Raw genomic sequence first — 22,791 nt, forward strand, 5'->3', positions numbered from 1 at the left:
AGAAGAAGAAGAAGAAGAAGAAGAAGAAGAAGAAGAAGAAGAAGAAGGAGAAGAAGAAAGAGAAGGAGGAGGAGGAAGAAGAAGAGGAAGAAGAAGTAGTAGTGGTGCATTAAGATGCATAGTTTTCTAAGTTTCACAAGAGCATACGCAACATCAGGACATTTGGGTGCCAAGAACATAAAGAAAATTCGCCTTCTCACATCAGATCAAGCGATGTGTTTTCCAACCCAGCTACCATGACGAATGGGAATGAAACAGGACTGCATAGCTGGCCCAACCAAGGATGATAAGCAGTTCCACAAAGCTTTCTTTAACTATGCTACCAGTGATTGTATGTTCATGTTGGAATATAATTTTCAGTATGTGGAAAACCCTTCCACACATGATTATCATCAAAAGTTGGGAAGAAAATCAACAACCACACGTGATCAAAGAAAAGGAAATCCGCAGACGTTATTTTGTTTTATTTGACATTTGGTGGCACATTAACTTTGCCAAATAGACTCAGAGCTCCTCAAAACAGAAAATCATCTTAATAGTTCTTCTGTATCCTCACAGTCTCTGTTACATAGAAGGACCCTGATGTAAACAGAGTAGATAGATGACACATAGATACACATACCAATGTATGAGTGGATTAATAGGTTTATCTTGATTGACTGGCAAATTGGCCACTATAGTGCTAGGAGAAAACCAAACAATTGAAAAATTGGAAGGAAATGTAGTAATCATTTTGTGCAATTTCTTCACTTAAAAAGTTTAATGGGGGAACTTAAAATAATTTAGAGGCCTGCACTGCGAAGTCCTGGCTAAGCTTGCACTGAAAATTTAGAAATAAATGCAGTTAATGAATCACGTTTCTTTATAGATCACTATGCAATGATGCACTGATTTGAAACTCAGGATGTCAGCATGGGAGGCTGTCAGATCACGACCCTGATGTGCTGTCAAATGCTACAATAAATTAAAGTTCCACGAAAGAGGGCTGACTCTCATTGCACAGCTGGGAGACTTGGCCCTACTAATGCTTACCTCTGTCACCTGCAAGCCCTTCTGAACTTTAAACAGCACAAAATGGTTACCGATAATTAGTTATGGGAATGTAATCCATCTTGAAGCACAAAGCAATGCTCTTCCAAGCATTTAACATAAGCCGGTCATGTGCACAGAGGGGCCACGGGAAGATATTCAAGCAGTTGAACTAACATTTGAAAACAGGGCAGAAGCAATGTCTTAAGGATTCATTTGAAAGGTATTTTAAAACAATGTAAGTATAATGTAAAAGGTTAAGAAAAGCCAGGAGTTAGAAAAATAGGACTACACACTTTAAATAAAACACCATCAAAAGCATAAGACGCAAACCCTCAGAACAGCTCTCCAGAAGATGGCTACAAAAGCTCACAGAGGTTCACTGATAAGTGGTTAGTCTTTCTGTAAACAACACCCACTATTCAGATCAAGATAAACTTCACAAATACGGGAAAACATTTATTTATTTACTTTATACTTATTTAATAATTAGGATTTTAATACAAGTTTTGCCCTTAACTGGGCATTTCTCTAATGATATAGCCCACAGAGATATAACTGTAAACATTTTATAATGTATATCACATAACTTGTTTATAATGTTTCATAGTCAAGCTACTACTTGATTATAAAGCTACAAGTAGTAGCTTATGAATCATTATAAACAAATTATGTGATATATATTATAAAACAAATCAATAAAACATCATGAAAATAAAACATATTTTGCTTAAATATGTAAGCAAAAATATTTCCTCACATTATAATAAACAGAACTGTCTGAAATCTCTGACAGGAAACAGCGATTTAGAACAGTACCACCAGGAAGTCTTCAACAACTAAATGGGTACTAGACTAGATTCATCCTTTTTGGTCTTGTTAAAATAATTTTGGTTTATTTTTGCACCGCCTATTTACTTAACCTTATGTGGCAACAGTGATGTTTTTTCTGAAGGAGTTCTGACCCCTTTCCTGAAGGTGAAGAAGAAATGAGGTTAGAACAACTTTGCTATCATGTCCCAAAGCTCAGGCTAACTAAACAAAGTTAATCATTAGAGGAAAATAAATCCACCATTCCTTTCGAAAGTCAGATTGGATTTCAGAATTGATTATCAGGAGCTCAGCAGGATTACTGCCAGAGCTTTAGGTTTTGAAAATGAGGAATCATGATTTTAAATACATATATATAGTACTTAAATAATAATAGAATAAGCAAATAACATCATCTTAAAAGGTTATGTCATATGTAAATATGTTTTGAAGCAGTTTGTGAGGTTTCTGGGATAGTGAGTAATTGTCATTAATTATTAAATTCATTTATTGATTTTAATTATTATTCTATAAATTTTCTTCCAACAACTAATCTCACAGATTTTAATCACTCTATTGAATCACATTTTTGAGTGACAATAGAGGTGGTATCATCAGGTCTACAGCAGCATTTCTGAATTAAGAAATCGATGCTAATAATGTTCTTTTCCTATTATCTGTGATGACAAATATAGGTAAGACTTGAGGTGGGTGGATAGGTTGAGCCCAGGAGTTCAAGGCCAGCCTGAGCAACACAGCAAGTCCATGTCTCCAAAAGAAAAAAAAAGTAAGACAACAGAGTAGAAAACAGTCAAATTACCAAGTGGAACAAACTCAGATAGTGTAATGAAAACTGAACAAACAAATCAGATCGTGTAATCAAAACTGAACAGGTCAGAAAACCCAGAGAAAAATTATTGCATTTCAATTGTTTAAAACTACACGCCTGGGGCACACAGCTTCTCAACTTCTGACCCGTGTCAAAGCAGTCCCTGTTACCCTGAAAGCTCCCAATTTCTTCCCCTGACACAGGTCCACCCATGGGCCACTCACATGCACACACATTGGTATGTAATCTCATTTCCTTCCTTCAACTTAAACTCATCTGTTAAGTCTCAGTTTAAATGTAATTTCTCCAGGAGAGACTTCACAAGTACTGAGATTAGGGCTAGTATTACTCTTATAATTTCATCTACTTTTGCTTAATTATGCAGTTGTCATTGAAAATGTTCTTGTCTGTATCCTCCCATTCAGCCATAAGATCAATGTCTTCTCCATCTATACACTTAAAGACTAGCACCTGGTACAAACTTCACAAATATTTGCTAAGTAGGGAATAAATGAGTAGACTTTGAAATGTGTTTACTATATCTTATTGAGGACACATTTGTTTTAAAATGAGATATTGCAAACTGAGCAATACAATAGAGCTTCAAATTGTAATTTTAAAAATTAGTCACACAAAAGGAGGTAAATGCCATAAAGAAATTCAGCATTGAGTGGTTTCTCTCTGTGTTGTTATGATGGGAAGCATCTTTGCCCAAGGAGTCACCAAGAGAATGGTACTAAGAGAATGGCACTGACACACACAGCAGACACACACATTAAAAAATCCCTTAGAGAACTAAGATTATCATTAACCATCCAGTAGCAGATCTGAATAAATTAATAAAAGGCAACAGTCACTCAAAATGTCACTGAGCTAAAATTGGCCATTACACTATCCTCTATGACTATTAAACAAAAGAAATACAGTACACAATGCAAATGGCTTAAGTATGACAGTATGTTTATAGTCCCTAAAGTCATGAGATACATCCTTTAGGAAGTACTTTCAGGGAAAAAAATTAATTAAAATCAGGGTGGTAATAAAATACCTATTGGCCGGATCTCAGACAGGTGTGTTGGTGGACTAGTCAACTTTGAGTGTGAACTCTTCCCATAGTCACCCTTGAGCCCGTGGTCACAACTTCTCATCCCTTATCACTTCGTTAGATGATTAGGACCTGCTTGCTGGCAGGCACATCTTGCTACGGGGTCATCCTCCCCTGGTAAGAAGTTCTTTCTCTTTAGGTACCACTCTGGAGTTGGCATGGTTCCCTCCAATTGGGCCTTCCTAATCTGTAATGAGCTGTCATCTTATAGGAACAGAATATTTCCTGCCTGCAAGAGACTCCCAGCCTTGCCCTTTCTGGTTCTAGAAGACTAGAAATGAGTACCCAAGGTTAGAAATTGCCCATCCTGCCTGTGCTGGGAAACTACAATCCCAGCATCACACACGCTGAGACAAGGTGCTCAGCCACATGCCAAACATTCTCATATGAGTGGATATCCAGTAAAAATCACAAAGCCACTGGATGTCTCCAACATTGAAAAATATCAACTAAAATATCCCTTTCAATTTACCTTCACAACAAAACTGCTGTCTTAACGTTATGCTGAAGGTCTGCTATCACCTGGGAATTTTAATGATCTGACCAGTCTATAACTTTCCCGATTAGCCACCATCGGAAGGCCTACTGCTCAGCTGTTGGTCTCAACTACTGAGCGTATCAGGATTTGAGTCTACTAGTCCAACAGTGGACGCTCGTTTTCTTAAAGCCCGAAATTCCTTCAGGAATACAGCCAAATCCCCTTTCTACTGTGGTCACCTAAACTTCAGACTGAACAAAGACAACTGCTGATATGAAAAGTGGTACATCGTTAAGGCTAGTATTCTCCCTAGAAACAGGTTACTAATACTGAGGAAGAGACCGGACTGAGAATTGAAGGTAAAGGGACTCTACCTCTGCGTGTAGAACAGCTGTTGCTCAGCTTCTGAAGGGAACCTGTGGCTTCTGCATTATAGCAGTAGGCCTTGGTCTTTCCCTAGAAATGGCATTATTGCTTTGTTGGGGGAAGGTGGTTAGTTGTATTTGAGAGGTGTGAAGTTCTGATACTTTTCCATAATTGCAGTTTTCCTGCCAATAAACCAATGAAGCAACGTCTCAATATATGAGACAGATTTTGTAAGAACACACAAAGGATTTTAACACTTAGGAAAGAATACATTCACGTACGACAACTTCCTATAAGTAAAATATGGCCTAAGAGATCAACTTTCACATAGGTTTTTATAAAACTGCCTAACACAAAAATACACATATATGGAGAACTTCAGATGGAGAATTACATCAGGATGGTTTCTTTGAGTTTGCCTTTTGTCTCAAAAATAAATAATTAATTAATAAATATAAAAATCCCAAATAAAGCCTTTGACAGGAAGAAGCCAGTAGATATCTTTTACTGTCAATTCAACTGCTAAAATAGGAATAAGAAATAGTCAAATACTAAGGCTTCAGAGTTAAAACGGGAAACATGCTAATATAACCAGAACTTCTAACTCTGCCAATAAAATGGTTTGAAGGCAGAGGCAAGTTAGGAACCCCTGGTATCTGACCTAGACTTTTAAGACTAATAGCAGCAATTACAATACAAAAGTCCAGCTATTGTCCACAATTACTGCCTCTCAGGGGGTCTAAGTAATGAATTATTCATGTAACATAGGCTCTATACCTTTTAAGGAAGAAACCGACAAACTCTATACAAAACAAGCTAACAGACCTCTTTATGGTCATAAAGTTTGTCACCTGCTGTTACCAGCTGCCATAAGGAAGATATTCCTTGCCTTCCCCGCCCCTTCTAAGTGGAGAGCAAGCTGAGGGAGAACCGTCTTTTACTCTCAGGAATTTAAATGCTTAACGACATATTAAAGCGAGAGGTCGAAGTCCGCCCTGTGTTACAAGCCTAATCCTAACATTACAGTAGAGGTGCAGAGAGCGATTGGGAGAAGCAACTGCGTCCAGGAGGGAGCACCCACCAAGGAGGAGCTAAATTCTTCTCTCTCCACACTCATCCCACCATAATGTTCCTATCATCAAAAGGCAAGCAGTGACTGCAATTGTTTTGTAAAAGCTTCCAAACTTTTCAGATGGCATGATGTTGCATCTTTTCCCTCTGGCAATTGTGATTTGTAAGAAAAAGCCCATTATTCTTTTAATGACTCAATCCAGTCTCGCTTCTACAGTATTTGTACTTGCAATGAACCATGGGGCATTCACGGTGAAAGCCACTGAGCACGGCTTTTTAAATATTAATAATTGACTTACATACCAAGTGAGGGAGGACTTCACCCCTTTCTGCCTTTCTTTTTCTTTAAAGACTGGAAATTGGAAGAAGATTGGTGTTTGGCATCCAAAGGCTAAAGAGGGCAGGAGCGCATACACGCATGTGGAGGTTTTCTGTTTTAACTATAAATGTAAGGTAGTATTTGGCAGGCTAGACTCCATCTAGAATGTGCCAGGAGCCTTCCTATGGAAAAAAGAGCTACACGCACATTTAATAATCCAAGCATTAAAGCTTCACAGTGCATGCAAGCGCTCCATGTTTAAAACAGACACGCTCAGATAAAAAGCCGGAGGTCAGATGTGCCACTGTCACTGTGAAGCGACTTCTGCCACTCAGAGCTGAGTCCGCAGGCTGTACAGGGCAGTGCACGGCAGGCAGTGGCTGGACAGATAAACCTGAGGGGTATGGGGAACAGAACCCATCCCTACGAAGTCAGACTTTGGCACCAATACCCAGTGTTTGTTGCTGGATTTTTATTTTATTTTCATTTTCTTTTTTTTTTTTCTCCAAAGAAGTTTCAGTTAAATTACCAGCTGACTTGAGTACAAAGAGTTTCTTCTGATGTGGAATTCTAAAAGTGACAGGCATCATGAGAAGCCCTCCTGACCAAGGAAAGTAATTGCTAATTAGCCCTTTACTTGAAAAACATCTTTAAAGGAGAGAGCAAAATCGAATATTCTTTATAAATTATACTAAACCACCAAAGAGTCAATAGAATATCTATCTAAATGTATAGTGAAAAAAAAAAGGCAAGAAAGAAAGGAAAAAAGTACATTCATGAAGTTTGCTTTCTGCATACCTTTTCAAATTTTGTCAGCAGTTCCCGTAAGTTGAAGTTCAGACCAATCATTGTCCAGTAGCCCTTGAAGCCTACATCTTTCCGGCAAACTTCCTTCAGACAACAGCGTTTAACTTCTAAACACCGTATCTTTTCTGGCTATACTTTAAAATCCTTTGTAAAATCCTTTACAAGCCTTGCCCTTGAGCTATGGTCCATCAGCAGCAGCGGCAGCTTGCGCTGGGACATTTTAGCCACCCCACTGTGGGTCCGTTTTTTCATGGACTTCGGAGTTCGCAAGGAATAGACCTGCTTCTGTATTTCCTGGTAGCTGTGTTCCACGAGGCTGGCATGGTCTCCTCTTTCTCTGGGAAGCCCAGGATTCCCTTCTGCTCACCTCACTAATGACCTGCAGGCCACAACTGTTCTCTCCTGGGCCCCAGGCTTAGAGTTTGGTCTCAATTACACACAGCAAAAAAAGAAGCTATATCCTGGAAACTTGCATGAGAGAAGAAAAAAAAAAGCCAAGTATTACCAACTTCCTCCATTCAGACTGATTTCAGAACGAAAAAAAAAAAAAAAATCCTGGGTAAAGAGCCAGTTTTCAAAGAGCATGACTTATGTAGAGTTCGAAGGAAGAGTGTACTCTTAGCTGAAGAAACACCAAAACACAGGACAAGAGGCCACCGGTTCTCACTCTCCCAGACACCAGCAGCCTGGGTTGCTATGGTAACCACCAAGCTAGTTTCAGTCCATTTCCCTAGGTCAGCCTGGCCTAAGGGATGTTGTCAATGCAACAGAACTGAAGTTGTTTTAAAAGGTGTTCTGTCTGTCCAGAGAAACGCTCTCGCAGCAAATCTCCTAGTCCCTTCTGCCGGCTTTGTGGCAGGGGAGAGCAGCCTCAGTGGGCTCTGGCAGCTCCCCTGGCTGATCTGACAGCAGTGTGGTAATCAACTTCTCTCTCCAGCAGTTGTTTATTATTTTAATCAGCATCCTCCCTTTCTACCACCCCTCACACGGTTTGAAGTGAAAGCTCACTCCCACTTCCTGGAGGCCTGCCTGCCCCAAAAGTCAGTTCTCTATCTCTTACATTGTCTCAATCTTGAATGGATCACAGGTTCCATGTTCCAGTTGGGAGCCAACCCATGAAAAGAAAAGGGAGTGAATGTACAAAACAATACAAATCACAAAAGGAAATACGCGTTGATTAATTTTATTTTTCAAAAAGGTGTTAGCAGGAAACTGATGAAGAAAATAGTTTTAAAGTGTTTTGATCTCTTTGATGCCGCTGAAAGTCATTCAGACTGTTTTCTTATAGGGAATTTACTTGTTTCTGACATAAAACTTAATGAGAGAAACTACTGTACTCAAAATGTGAGTAATAACTACATTGAATGTGTCTTCCATTTTGATGTTAAATTACTACTGGCACTCAGAGAAACACCATCTTCCAGGAAGTTTTATGTGTCATGGCTTTAAAGAAGAAAACTCCAATCCAAATTATAAATTCTTTGTAGTGATATTACGGATATCATTCCAAGGCAAATGTGATTTTGCCTTTGCATTACATAGCTATATTGTGTACCAATAAAGTATAACAGAAATGTCCATTTGAAACATGTTTCTCTAGTTGTAGGCAGAATTTCATCATAAAGATGCAGTGCTTATAATGGTAACACTATCACAAGTAGAATAATGTAAATTTTAATATAAGTAAGTTTACTTTTTTGCATCAGGGCATCGACCAAAGCAGGGGGAAAACCCTAAAATCAGAATATGCATCTCCTAAAAGGCTAATGAGTTGCTTAAATATCAATACCGTTAGCACTTATTTAATCATGGGTCATAAGAGATACCATTTAACACCAGAAAAACTATAAATCTATCAGGGAACAGTATACAATGTTGGTATTATTTTTTGGATTTGCAAATCATTTTTCTTTCTATTTCATTCCTAACTTATTTTCATATCAGTATTTAAATAGCATGTGTTTTACATATGCCCATCTATACAAATTTTAACAAGCTTTTAAAATATTTTCATTATTTTTTCATAAAAACCTGCATGTCCCCAGGGGCAAAATGGCTTTATGAGCTTTCTAGCAGAACGTGTTTCACCTCAACGCACATTTGATTTCAAAAACAAATGTGTTAATTTAATGGTTATTCAGAAATTCAAAGGTAAAAATAATCTACAGTTTGGATCAAAACAGCACTGACACCAGCATGAAGACCAACCATCAGAACTGTGGTGAAGAAACTTACAGAGAAAGTGGCCACAGGGAACCTGGTCTGTAAAGACTCTGGGGCCACATGCTGAGATCTTTCAAGAGCAGCAAATAAACTTTTTACATAAATACAAGACAAAAGAAACCACCAGCACCAGCACCATCACCACCACCACACAAAAAAATAAATAAATAAATAAAGAGGGAGAGAAAAAGAACAATCTTTCTCAGCTGGGCAAACTTCCAGCTACCACCCAGGGTGCTGGATGGCTGGGATCAGAGACATGTGCAAACACGCCATTCCATTCCCCCGTGCACAGATCAGAAGGGTGAATTAAACAAAAACTCCGTGGAACAACAGGGAATACCATAGTCTTTCTCTAAAGTAGACCCTTTCTGTTTAAAGCGCTCTTATAACAAGACAAGAATGATATGTTATTATTAGAGCCCCAAATATCTTGTATCCACACCCAAGGCTAAACACAAGGCATAAAGATGAGGGAAAAGAAAGGGTATCCTTTGTATTAGGCCTTCTTCCCAAAAGATAAGAGCAAGGGAACTTTTATCAGCCTGATAAGTACCTGAGTCCTGGACAGGAGAAAGGAACAAGAGTATGTTCCCCTGTGGAATTCGAGAGTAGAATATCCAGAAACTGTTGCCTTTGTGTCAGCTACCCTCTCAGAACTGACATCCTCTGCTAAGGTAGAAATGAAGACACTCACTGAAAACTCCCTTATATACAGTTATGCAGCAACAAAAACTAAGATATTGACAAATCTAGCTATGATGGCAGCCTCTACCTTAGCAGAGGATGTCAGTTTTGAGATGGAGTTTTGCTCTTGTTGCCCAGGCTGGAGTGCAATGGCGTGATCTCAGCTCAGCACAACCCGCACCTCCTGAGTTCAAGCAATTCTCCTGCCTCAGCCTCCCGAGTAGCTGGGATTACAGGCAGGCGCCACCACGTCCGGCTAATTTTGTATTTTTAGTAGAGATGGGGTTTCTTCATGTTTGTCAGGCTGGTCTCGAACTCCTGACCTCAGGTGATCTACCCGCCTCGACCTTCCAAAGTGCTGGGATTACAGGCATAAGCCACTACACCCAGCTGATGGTAGCTTCTTTAGAAGAAAGAGTACAAAACTCAGTGGATACATATTCAAAAACGGATCATCAAAAGAATATGGGATCATTCAAAAGATTTTTTTTTAATTCTTAACTAATTTTAATTACAGGGTAACTATACTCTCACTAAAACACAAGAAAGCAACTAAAAATGTTTTTTAAGTGTTAAAGTCAAACAGATTATTCATGTAAAGATCCAAAGTCATTCCGTGAAATTCAAATAGCTAAATATCTAATATATTACTCAAAAGTACTGCACTCTTTGATAACTGATACATTAAAAGACTTGTAAATGGGAGTTGCTTTTATAAAAGTGAGCACATTTCATCATGAATTTGTGTTTGATATCTATAAGATAAAGTGTACTTTCCACTACCCAGATGTAGTGGCCCATGACGATAATCCCAGCTACTTGGGAGGCTGAGGTGGGAGAATCACCTGAGCCCAGAAGGTCAAAGCTGTAGTGAGCCGAGATCGTGCCACTGCACTCCAGCCAGAGCAACCAGAGTGAGACTTTGTCTCACTTTCTTAGTTTAAAGTCAGTACACAAAATATCATCTTGGTAATATACCTACAGTTCCACAGTCCTTTTTTATCAACCACCTCTTTGATACATTATCACCTGTAATCCTGTAATTATTAAAACAAAAAATAGATGCCTCCAGTGAAAGCAATACATCACCAGAGAGACTTAATAAATTAGATGATGACATTTGAAGTAGTTGACATTTTCCCAATTTAAGCCAATGTGCAAATAAATTGTTCAGTGATCCTCAGTAGGTGGAATATGCTTGACACTACCAATCCCTGTATCAGATCAACACTGAATAACCAAGGAATCTCTAGCTAAATAAACCATGTTTCAAACATAGACATAGAGTTTCATGAGAAAGCAAAAAGGTTCCAGAACCACATAGAAGCACAGGAAAACTCAGCAATGGACTCAATAAAATCTAAATCTAAATTGTTTAATAAAAACCACATTCCGATGCCAAAATGAAGAGAGCTACACGTATGGCTTTGCCAATAACTTTCAAAGGGTAGGACAATTTACAAATATTTTGTACTTAAAAACTATATTTCATATAATTTGTTAAAAGATGACCTATTTAGTAATTTTATTAAGACAATAAAAGATTCTTTACAGCTCAAATAAGAACTTTACATCTTACTCCTATAGTGGATCTTAAGGCACCCTTCCCACAAAACACAATTTTTAAAACTGTAAAGATCAAGTATGTTTTCTATGTAAATTCTAACAGGTTTCTCTTTATATTGGCCAATACAAAGAACAAAAAGAAAAGAAAAGAAGAAAAGCTTCTTAGGAGCCTCTAAAGTGAAGCATATGGAAGGTCAATAGGTGATTACACATAAATCGCTACATCATGGCTTATTCATTACTAAAATGAGGAGCTTCTGGCACGGGGAGAAAAGTTTATTTGTTGTAAGCCCATTCTGACTCAAAGAAAGATCCAGCTTATTTCTTGTGAAAGAAATACACACAATTCTCCTTTTCATAACCCTTCTAACTTGGGATTTAGAATTCAAAAATAAAATAGCTTCAAGACCCTAATCGTGATCTGAGTTTTCAATTCATTGTCTTCTACCACTGAAGTTCCATTAGGGAGAGACCACTCCATACATTTCAGCTTTCGAGTTAACATCAGCCAGCAGCGAAGTGTGTCAGCTGGTAACTATTTAAGGTAATATACAGCCCTAAAGGGCAAAAAGTTCAATCTAAGGATGGAGGCCTGAGTCCCCTGATGAAATGGAAAACTCTCCTTTTATCCCAGGAAGTTCAGGCACTGTGCTTTGTACACAAAGAATTATTTTTAATGTTTGTCTCTTCAATATAATGCCAACTACTTTGATAATTTTACAGGTGGTCATGGAGAAATAAAAATTAGGATTCATAAGAAAAAGATTCAATACTTAATATATTTTCTATAACACATAACCAAAAGATTCCAATAGATATTTAAAGAGGTACAAAGAGCTTTTTCTTCTTCAGGGGAATGGGTGGGTGAGGTGGGGTGTGGTGGGGTGGGGTAGGGGTTCAGAAAGAGAAATACCAGCTGATTTGCTTCTGAATTAGCCAACCAGGTGCTGGAGTCAGCCTTCAGCAACCTTCTAAATATTTAATAATTCAGACAGCACTTTATTAGGTGACTAAAAATAATGCCAAGACAAGTTAATGCTTCCAAACCATATTCTTCCTAAAAAATATGCATCAGACAAGAGGGAAACAATCTCAGGAGGCCAAGCCTCATATTCCAGATGTCTACTGACAGCACAAGCCTGTAGGATATGCAACTAAATCCACAGGGCTCTGGGAAAAAGGCTCTTAAAGGTTTTCAAAAGGTTTTTCCAGTTTTCTTCAGCCATGAAGATTTGGCAAATTAAAGCCAAAATTAAAATACAAATTTTAACAACAGCAACTAAAATGTCAAAACAAATCAAAATTGAAAGTGCTGTTTTCAGTCACAAGTTAAAAGCTGGTACTTTCCCCAGGAGGGCATTGCTCCTATAATCTGAATACATATTTAAGGAACTGAACATTGGGTAAACACAGAGGAAGTTCAAACTAACCCCACGCGATCAGCTATACTTTTGTGTATAATACTAAGCAGTGGGATTTCTCTCATGCTTGGAGGCTAATCCATTCATTGTGGAGTTACTGCTTCAACTCTGAACCATGTCCCTGTCATCTTCTTACTGAGGAACCCATTCTGGATTCTCTGCAAAATCACACTCTAAACCTACTTCAACTCCCTAATCATGATCCATCTTCACTAATATCACCAATAACCAGTTAATACTTAACCACATGAACCACTCATACTTACAACTATGGTTTCCCACGAAAAGTCATACATCACAATCATCCTTTTTTTTTCACCTCCAGTCATATTTACTTTCTGTACCTTTATCTCTCTTCCTTCATTTGTTTGCTCTGAGCAATGAGTCCTACATAGACAGTGAACACAGACAATGTATTATGCAGCTTACGTGGAAATCAGTAGGCTGATTACAAAATGAAGAATTCCTTTACGTTAAGCCATTACATTTCCTAGAGATTATTAGAATCTGCCAAATTTGAAGGTAGGGGATAATTTAACAATGCCCATCAAATATTGAAATGCATATAACCTTTGACTCAGAAATTCTATCACTAGGAATTTGCAAATATGTTTACAGACATATGTATAATGATACTCAATAAGTCCTACTTGACTTATTGAGCTGAAAACAATCTATATGTCCATGAAAAGGTAACTGGGTAAACAAGTTATGGCAGACTCACATAACGAAATGCTGTACAACTATGGAAAAGAGAGATAATTTCTTTTTCTTTTTTTTTTTTTTTTTAAGATGGAGTCTCGCTCTGTCACCCAGGCTGGAGTGCAGTGGTGTGATCTCTGCTTGCTGCAACCTCCGCCTCCCGGGTTCACACCATTCTCCTGCCTCAGCCTCCCAAGTAGCTGGGACTACAGGTGCCTGCCACCACACCTGGCTAATTTTTTTGTATTTTTTAGTAGAGACTGGATTTCCCCATGTTTGACAGGATGGTCTCGATCTCCCGACCTCGTGATCTGCCCGCCTCGGCCTCCCGAAGTGCTGAGATTACAGGCGTGAGCCACCACGCCCAGCCAAGAGGGGGATACTTTCTAAGAGCAAATAATTAATCTCTAATATGTATGCACATACATATCCTATGTATATGCCAAAAAGGGGCTGAGTGATACGTAGTTATGTACAGGTACAATCTATGAGATATAGATAACATTTCTGTAAGGATCTATAATATAGCAATAATGGCGACCTCCAAGGCAAGATTGGAGAGCTGAGTGTCTAGAATGAAACACTTCAATGTTAAATCTTTTATACTGTGTGAAAATTTCACCACAGCCTGTGTTTCTATTTTCATACAAAATTAAATCAATAGACAGAAAATACCCAAGTAAAACACATTTATCTTCCTGGGTAGATACCTATTCCAAAAAGGGTGTCATCATTACATTTGAAAGCTAATGCTACTGGAGACAATTATTTTTGCCTCTAAAAGTTTCAGAAGTTTTGAGGTGCCAGATGGTCTAACACTACCAAACCAACCCTCAATAGAAACAAGCCTTCTGCAGCAGTAGGCTGGTCAATGGTAAGCTTTTCTAAGGGACACATCGAACAAAGCCTTTTTGTTCTCACAAGTTACTTTATAACTAGTAACTCCTGCTTACTTAAAAGACAACTTTGTGTCTAAACAGGCATTATATAACTCAAGCTATTCTCTTCCCAAGGAAACGAGTATCCCTATTGTCATCTAATTCTGTGATACTACGGTCTAAAGTTTATTGGAATGTTTATAAAAATCCATTGATAACACTTGAAAATGAATGTCTGGCCTGATTTGTCCAGGCAATTGAAGCATCGCTTTATCTTTCAAGTAGGTTTAAGTGATCCTACCTAGACTGTGGCAGAGTGAAAGCACCAGAGTCTACTAGTGTCTAAAGAGATGCTGCAATGTGAATAGCACCTTCGTTCATGGATCTAAGTTGCAGAAGTGAAAAAGAAAATTATAGTTTAATCATGAGGGCAGGTCTTTCCCGTGATGTTCTTGTGATAGTGATTAAGTCTTATTCCCTGGACCCTGCTTGTCAGGTTCAGAGACAGGAGGCTTTATGTGCCATGAAGGTTACTGTAACAAAATACTAAAGGAAACGAACATCCACAGGTGAAGTACCATCTGACACTGACATCAGCCACGTTCTTGTTTAGGGATAAGTTAAGCCACAGTAGGAGGGACTTTGCAATGTCTTGTCATCTCAAGCTCTGCATTTGAAATTGCCAAACAAAGGAATTTAAAGTACAATTTCCATCTAGAATTTGATGTAGAGAGTGTTTTAACTTTAAAATCAGAATACGGAATAATTAGGAAGTAATAGAGCCTTTAAAAGTACAACACCATGGGGACTCAGGGGAAAGTTGGGAGGGGGGTGAGGGATAAAAGACTACACACTGGATACAGTGTACACTGCTCGGGTGATGGGTGCACCAAAATTTCAGAAATCCCCACTAAAGAACTTATTCATGTAACCAAACACACTTGTCCCCCAAAAACCTATTGAAATAAAAAAAATACTATAAAGATAATAAAAAGGCAAGACACAAACTGGAAGAAGATATTTACAACACGCAAATTGACAACACTAATCATTGGTATAGAAAAGACTATATATGGTTCAGGATGATAAGAACTTAAGGCATCAGAACATAACTTCCTCACTAAAAATTGAGTCAGATCATTCTACTACTATGATAGTCTGAAAAGCAATACAGAAAATGTTTTAATTGTATGAGAAAATATTCATTGATGTTACATGTAAACTAGATTACTTATTTGTATTATTTCATCCTGGCTCTATAGTATATATTTCATGGGATAAATAAGAAAGAATAACACTCTTGAAACCAAACGACCTGTGTCATGATTTCCTTTATGACACTTATCTAGCTGCTTGACCCTGGAACTCTTGTCTGAACCTTGATTTTTCTGTGTAGAATGTTCCTCTAACACTTGAGCAAACACTCTTATCAAGAAAGACATTCACTAGTACTATATAATTGCACATTTGTTTCAACAAAAATTTATTGAGATTTAGGTAGTTTTAGTTACAGGACAATTAAGACTTTCTTATTATTATATGTATACCAGAAATGCCTGCATTGACTTTTGCAGAGGTGAGGGTTCCACTAGTTTTCATATATTTCAAAAAAATTGATAAAAACTCTAAAAATATATTATTATAGTATATTATTTCGGTTGGTTTAACAGCAAAAACCATGATTACTTTTGAACAAACCTAATATTTTGAGAGAAGCTAAGTGTATGATATTTTAAAATATTTCTTCATTTTTTTACCACAAAGAAAACTTGTTAAGAGTTAACATTGGCTATTATTAACAACAAAATTTTAAAATAAAATATAAATAGGTTACATGAAGATTTATCAATGACCAGTAATTATTATTATTATTATTATTTTTTGAGACAGAGTCTTGCTCTGTCACCCAGGCTGGAGTGCAGTAGCACAGTCTGGGCTCACTGCAACCTCCGTCTCCTGGGTTCAAGCGATTCTCCTATCTCAGCCTCCTGAGTAGCTGGGATTACAGGCTCGTGCCACCACACCCAGCTAATTTTCGTATTTTTAGTAGAGATAGGGTTTCACCACGTTGGTCAGGCTGGTCTCGAACTCCTGACCTCGTAATCTGCCTGCCTTGGCCTCCTAAAGTGCTAGGATTACAGGCGTGAGCCATGGCCTATGACCAGTAATTATTAAAAGCCACATTGAATAATAAAATATTCATCACATCAGTGAAGCCATTCCTAAAATAGCAATGCTTTATTGTATTCATTGACGTATCCTCAGAAATTACAACAGTCTCTAACATATAGTAGACAACCAAAAGTCATTACTGAATTACTAAATTATCTCATACATATCATCTCAAACAACTTCAAAACTTAAAACAAGTTGGAATCACCAATTAATACACCCACATATACACACTACTTAAATATCAAAATACCTTAATATTTTTTGATATTTCTTGCTTCTCTTCTCTTCTCTTTCACCTCCTGCTATGGTTTGGCTGTGTCCCACCCAAATATCAACTTGAACTGTAGCTCCCATAATTCCCATGTGTTGTGGGAGGGACTTGGTGGGTGGTAATTAAATCATGAAGGCGGGCCTTTCCCATGCTGTTCTCATGATAGTGAATAAGTCTGATGAGATCTGATGGTTTTATAAAGGGGAGTTCTTCTGCACAAGCTCTCTTGCCTGCCGCCATGTAAGATGTGCGTTTGTTTCTCCTTTGCCTTCTACCATGATTGTGAGGCCTCAACAACCATGTGGAACTGTGAGTCCATTAAACCTCTTTTGTTTAAATAAATTACACAGTCTTGGGTATGTCTGTCTTTATTAGCAGCATGAGAATGAGCTAATACATCTCCTCACAGGATTTCTTCAAGCCATCATTCCTGAATCCAATCTCTCTGTATTCTCAAGTTCTGTATGCTGCATGACAAACCTAACTGAATTCGAAAACTAATGAAAAAGTTACTTCTTTTAGCTCACCTTCTATTTCCTCATTAAAGCTAGTACACTAGTAGCTAATTTAAAATCAAAATTAAATATGACAGTTTTTAGAACACTTATACAAAATGCTTATACCTGGCAAGTTCTGTTTATGCTCCATCGAAAACACTTAACATTAAAAAAAAAGAAGTTCCCGGCTTACAGATTTAAAATTCAAACATTCTTTATACTGTCGTATCATCCCGTTTCTTTAATGATTCTCCATATTCCAACCCCAAAATAACTAAACTGTGATGCAGTGCTGTCCAATAGAACTTTCTGTGATAATGAAAATATTCCATCTTTGTGTTGTTCAATAATAGGATGGCTATTAAACATCTGAAATGTGGCTAATGATGTGACTGGAGAAATACATTTTGATTTTAATTTTAATTCATTTAAATTTAAATAGTCACATACAACCAGTGGCAATGGTATTGGAGAGTGCAGCCCTGATTCCTAACTTTCAAGGTGCCACAATACAGCCTTATCCTACCTACCAGGCATCATTCCTACAATATTCTAAACAACAGGCTTTCCTAGCATGCCCTGATGCACTTTGTACTTTTTCTCTGTTGACAGGATTCTATTTTCTTAATAGCCTCCTCATGTTTTGTTTTGTTTTTAATCTATTCAAATTTTATCCATCCACTGAGGACCAATTCAATTTCCACCTTCTACTCAAAGCCCTGTGTGATAATCCTAATTCAACAATTTCCTATCCAAATCGGCCATCTCCATTATGCTGTACTGTTACCCTGTACCTTATTTACATGTTGCCTTGGCTTGTTTACAGGTTGTTTTGCCAATGTGCTTTCCTTTCCTTGTCACCCCAAGGGAGTTAAGCTCTTTAAATAAAGAAGAAAAAAGTTAAATTTATTTGTCCCTCAAATGACCTATAGAATCGTAAACATAAAACCACTGCTCAATAAATACTTTTTATTTGATAAGAGCAAAACAATTTGAATATATTAAAATGATTCACTCTTCATGTTTTGCCGTAATAGAAAAGAAAGACATGATCTTGACAGACTTTTACACATTTACGAAGTTACCAAAATAGTCTCCAAATTCAAATTGCAAGTCAAAAATTCTAGGGCTTGATTTTAATCCATCGCTCCATTTTCTAAGGATCGCAAGTTACCCTGCAGATCTGCACTCATCTTAACTCATAAATTTCCCCCAGGACAGAGAGGCTCCCATCTTCCTGGAAATCATTCAAGCTTCACTTCATGATGGAAAACGTTAATTTGATTGTATTTTTTTAGTCTTACTTTAAATTTTAAAAGAAAGTGCTGCCCTCTTGTGAAATGAGCTAGAAGATTTATCATTTCACTGACAGTTGTGTAAATACTACGAAGGGATTAAAAGTTAAATTTTAACATTAAAACAAAAATAGGGTTTATCTCAAAGTTGTATGTGTTTCCCGTGAGGTCTCTCCCCACTGCTTTTCTGCTCTGTTGGTGAATTTCCCAACCAAACGAGAAATGGGTATTAGGGTAAACTGCTCGTCCTTGCACTATAATTGAAAAATAATGAATGAGTGGTGTATTTTCACTCTATTGGGAACGAAAAGCTGTAGTTTCTTTATATTACTGAAGGGATAAAGGGAACAAGAGCCAGCGAAGGAGAAGATGCATCAGCGACAACATGGGAAGACACAAGTCAACTCACTGTCTGACCTTGGGCAAGAGTTTAACCCATACGTGCTCTACTCTCTTAGCCATAGAGTGATTATTTCAGTAATATTCCAAACTGTGTAGAGTTGTGTTAATGTTAAGTAAGAAGTATAGGTGACATAAATAGCATAGTGTTTATCATCACACAGTAAGTGCTTATTATAAGTCATTTAAACAATAGGGTCGCTAAGAAAATCTAACAACTGTAATATATGTGGTCCTTTATTCAGGCATTCACTATGTGGCACAGGTACTAGATACCAGGAAAAAATACATATAAAAGTATTATTTTGCAGGAGCTTCCATTCTGAACTATCCATGTGTAAAAGCTGTTGATACCAAAATGGAATCGATTATGTCAAACCCTAGCAAATGGAGTTGGAAGGTCATGAAGGGGGAGCCCTCACTCACAAATGCCTGTAAAGGCCTTATAGTAGACATTCCTGCATTTACTGCACCTTTGCCTGTACAGGACCTTTAGCAAGGAAATTCCCCTAGACTGCAAAGCTCCAGATAAGCAGCTTGCACAAGGACACCTGTCTAGTAATGATGTCTTTAACAATGATTTGTCGCCAACTCTTACAGCAAGCCCTTGTAACCAATGATCTTTCTGGTTTAACAAACAGTTTATGAAGACTTCTCTTTGTCTTTAAAAAAGTCTCCCTTTGGTCCCAATCTCCTTGATGTGCCTGTGATCTGGCTCAGGACACATTTTCTGGGTTACAATCCTCTGCTAAAATAAACTCCTCTGTTCTGGAGAACCTAAGTTCCTTTCAGATTGACACATGAAAATACAGGAAAAATTATTCCATAGTTTCATGAAGAACAAGTATGAGCAGATTCACAACGGACAGAAATGGCCAGTATAAATCCTATGGGCTTTAAGGATCTAATTAAATATATCAGTTCACTCAAAACCTACCTGAGTGACAAATAATGAATTATCTCAATTCTAAGGGTATAAGAACTAGACAGGAGACAACAAATCCCAAACTGAGTATTATCCAATAATGTTTTCTTTCTTTCCAGAGTGTGTTTTTTGGAATAAGATTTTGCTTTTACTCCTATCCTCTCTTCTGGAATTAGGATGAAGGGAGGATGAGAGATTGGCTGGACAAAATAGCATAGCAAGAGCAGACTGAGCTATTTTGACTATATCTCTAACATCATTAACAAACTTGAGTAACTCACACACTGGTTTTCATTTACCCACCACATTGGGTCTCACATGTAAATAGGTCCATTTACATAAGAATATTAGGAACAGGTGTGCCCATTTTAAAACGTGTTTAAAATGTAGAACATTCTTTGATTTTCGGTACACTGAGGGAGTTGTCTACATAAAGTAATCTTTAGAAAAATTCTTTTGTAATGTGGGAGATCTTTTGTCAAATTAAAAGCCGCCCCCTGATACATTTGCTTTCCCAGTTTGAATTTTTATGTGTGAGAGGTTTTCTTTACTTAGGAAAACCTCCCATTTCTTTCTTGATCGGTAGTATGATAGGGAATAAAGGAATGTTGGCATGGTGAAGTGAAAAAATGCCTCAAGGAGAGTATGGATCTTATATTTCCTTAATATAATACGTATTTTCTCTTTTTAAATAAAATCTCTTTTTAAAAATAACCTGTAAGAATGGAGGAATGACAGTCATGTTGTTCTGTTATTCTAATTAGTTGCTTGTCTGCTCAAATAGCAGACAGCCACAGAGGAACCTAGTAACATTTTGGTGAGCTAACTGTGGGAAAAAGTCTCCAATTAAATGCTAAGAAAGGAACTTAACATGCACACATTTTAAATTAAATAATGCTTTGACTTTACTGGAGTCAGGCAAAACCAATATTGACTCATCATACACTTAAGGGAATGCTTCTAATAAATAAATGAAGGTTAAAAAGGTGGAAAAACATGCCTCAATAATTTTTCAAGCCGAATAGAATTGCATGACACTGTAACCACTAATTTTCTTAATCTTGTAGAGGGGGTAGAAGTCTGACAAAGTGAACTGCTAAGTAAGTATACAGCAAAATCGAAGGAGTAGACCTAGGCCTTGTTACCATTTATTTAATCAGGTAAAATAGAATCTGTTTAGTGACCCATATGAAAGATCAACCAGAAAAGGATTTCAAGTTCAGAGAATAAGAGAAATGAACCCCTAGAGTGTGTGCTAAATAATATGTTTTCAATAAAGGTGTGTTGATTCAATGTGATGGACCACTGAATACCATTTTGACATAAATTTTTTTAAAGAGTTGCTTTCTCCCCCACTCCCATTACAAGCAGCCAACTCTGCTCTGACCTCCCACTTTTTGCCAGTCAGAACCAAGCTTCGAGAAGCCCATAATACTCGCATCACCAACATAGCTTTCTCCATACCTCCTGCCACTTTTAAAATTTGTTCTCCTTGAGCCTCAACAGCCCCGTTATACAACACAGATTTCTTGATCATCACCTTTAAGGTTGTCTTCTCCAGATCCTTTAATTTTTTCAGATTCTTATGCATTTCCTCTAACCCTTCAGATTCTGTCTCTTGCTATTAATCAAAAAACTAACATCACCTGTATATTTGCTAACTTGTTAATTTTGCAAAGTATTATTTTATGACGTGAATCCTATTTCCATTATTTACCTAAATGTTTGTGTTTTCTCTGTTCCTTCTAAATTGAACTAAGAGGAAAGCCCAAGGAATAATGCAGAAGTTATCTTTGAAGCCAGTAAATTTAAAGACATCTTCAAAACAAAATACTTTATAACAAAACAGTATCTAAGGACTATAACTATTTTAAAAGGTACAATTCTATTGAACTGAATAAACAAAATTATTTTTAATAATTAAGGCAGACACAAATAATTCCTTAGAGTATCCTCAAGAACAAAAATTACTTGGGAATAGAATCCAATTTAATCCCTGGCATGGATATACCTCCAAGACTTTACAAAATTCTATGCTAATCTCAACCTAAAATAAACAATAGAGGGACCAACTCTCCACAACAAAGAGTTTATTGAGAACAGCAAGAAATTGCAATTCGGGTTATGCTTGCTATGGCCCACCACAGGTGCATGCAAAGAGGCTGAAGCAAGGGGAAGCTTTTGAAAGAAAAAAAGTCCACATGAACTGTTTTGAAACAAAGACCACTGGTTCCAGGAGCTTGTTACAGGAATCCACATTAGCTCACTGATGAAGGCAGCTCTTGTTAGGCAAACGTCCTTGTGCAAGCAGCTTATCTGGAATACTATGGTTCTGAGGAATTTCTTGGGATAAGTTCCATCATAGGCATACAAGTGTGTGCTCCCTTACTTCATGGCCTCCTGGCTCCATTTTATTACTGCTTGGCATAAACCACACCATTTTGGTACTGGCAACTCTTACATCAACTAAATTCTAATTTATTATTACTCTTTAATGAAGTTGAGATAAAGTTGGTTTCTCTGACAAACTAAGAATTACAAAATGATACAGTTTTTTTTTTTTTTTTTTTAGAAAAACTGTGGAAAAATGTAACTAAAACACTGCCAGGGGAAAAAAATATAAATCAGGCCCTAAAAATGTATGACTAATATATAGCCAAATATATAATTCCATATACTTTATATTTTATTGCTGCCATAATTATCTCCATTTTTAGAACTTCTTGAGATTATTATGATATTAACAGTTTGTAAAACTAAATAATATTACATGTGTAATAAAATATTTATTTTTACTTCTTAATGAGTCAGATAAAAATCATTCATTTTGAATACCCTGGTATTTTATTCAAAAACCCTAATTCAGTTTAGAAAAGTATTCAACCTATGTATGAAGCTCTTATATTTTGCATCTCTGGATCCAAAATGACATGTAAGC

At 37.2% G+C, this 22,791-nt stretch overlaps 1 protein-coding gene across 7 annotated transcripts in view; it reads right to left on the reverse strand.

Annotated features, from left to right (window-relative positions):
• LOC116463116 (utrophin-like) overlaps positions 1 to 22,791 on the reverse strand; it is a 572,404-nt gene that overhangs the window by 183,973 nt on the left and 365,640 nt on the right. The window contains exon 1 of one of the 7 annotated variants that reach the window (XM_058434469.1): positions 6,806 to 6,966. The exons of the other annotated variants lie outside the window; for them this stretch is intronic. Within the exon in view, the coding sequence (XP_058290452.1) occupies positions 6,806 to 6,856 (51 nt within the window). The 5' untranslated portion in view covers positions 6,857 to 6,966. Of the gene's footprint in view, positions 1 to 6,805; positions 6,967 to 22,791 lie in introns of those variants that run through there. 7 annotated transcript variants of the gene reach the window in all.

Source organism: Hylobates moloch, unplaced genomic scaffold (assembly GCF_009828535.3).
Source record: "Hylobates moloch isolate HMO894 unplaced genomic scaffold, HMol_V3 SCAFFOLD_26, whole genome shotgun sequence".
Lineage (NCBI taxonomy): Eukaryota > Metazoa > Chordata > Mammalia > Primates > Hylobatidae > Hylobates > Hylobates moloch.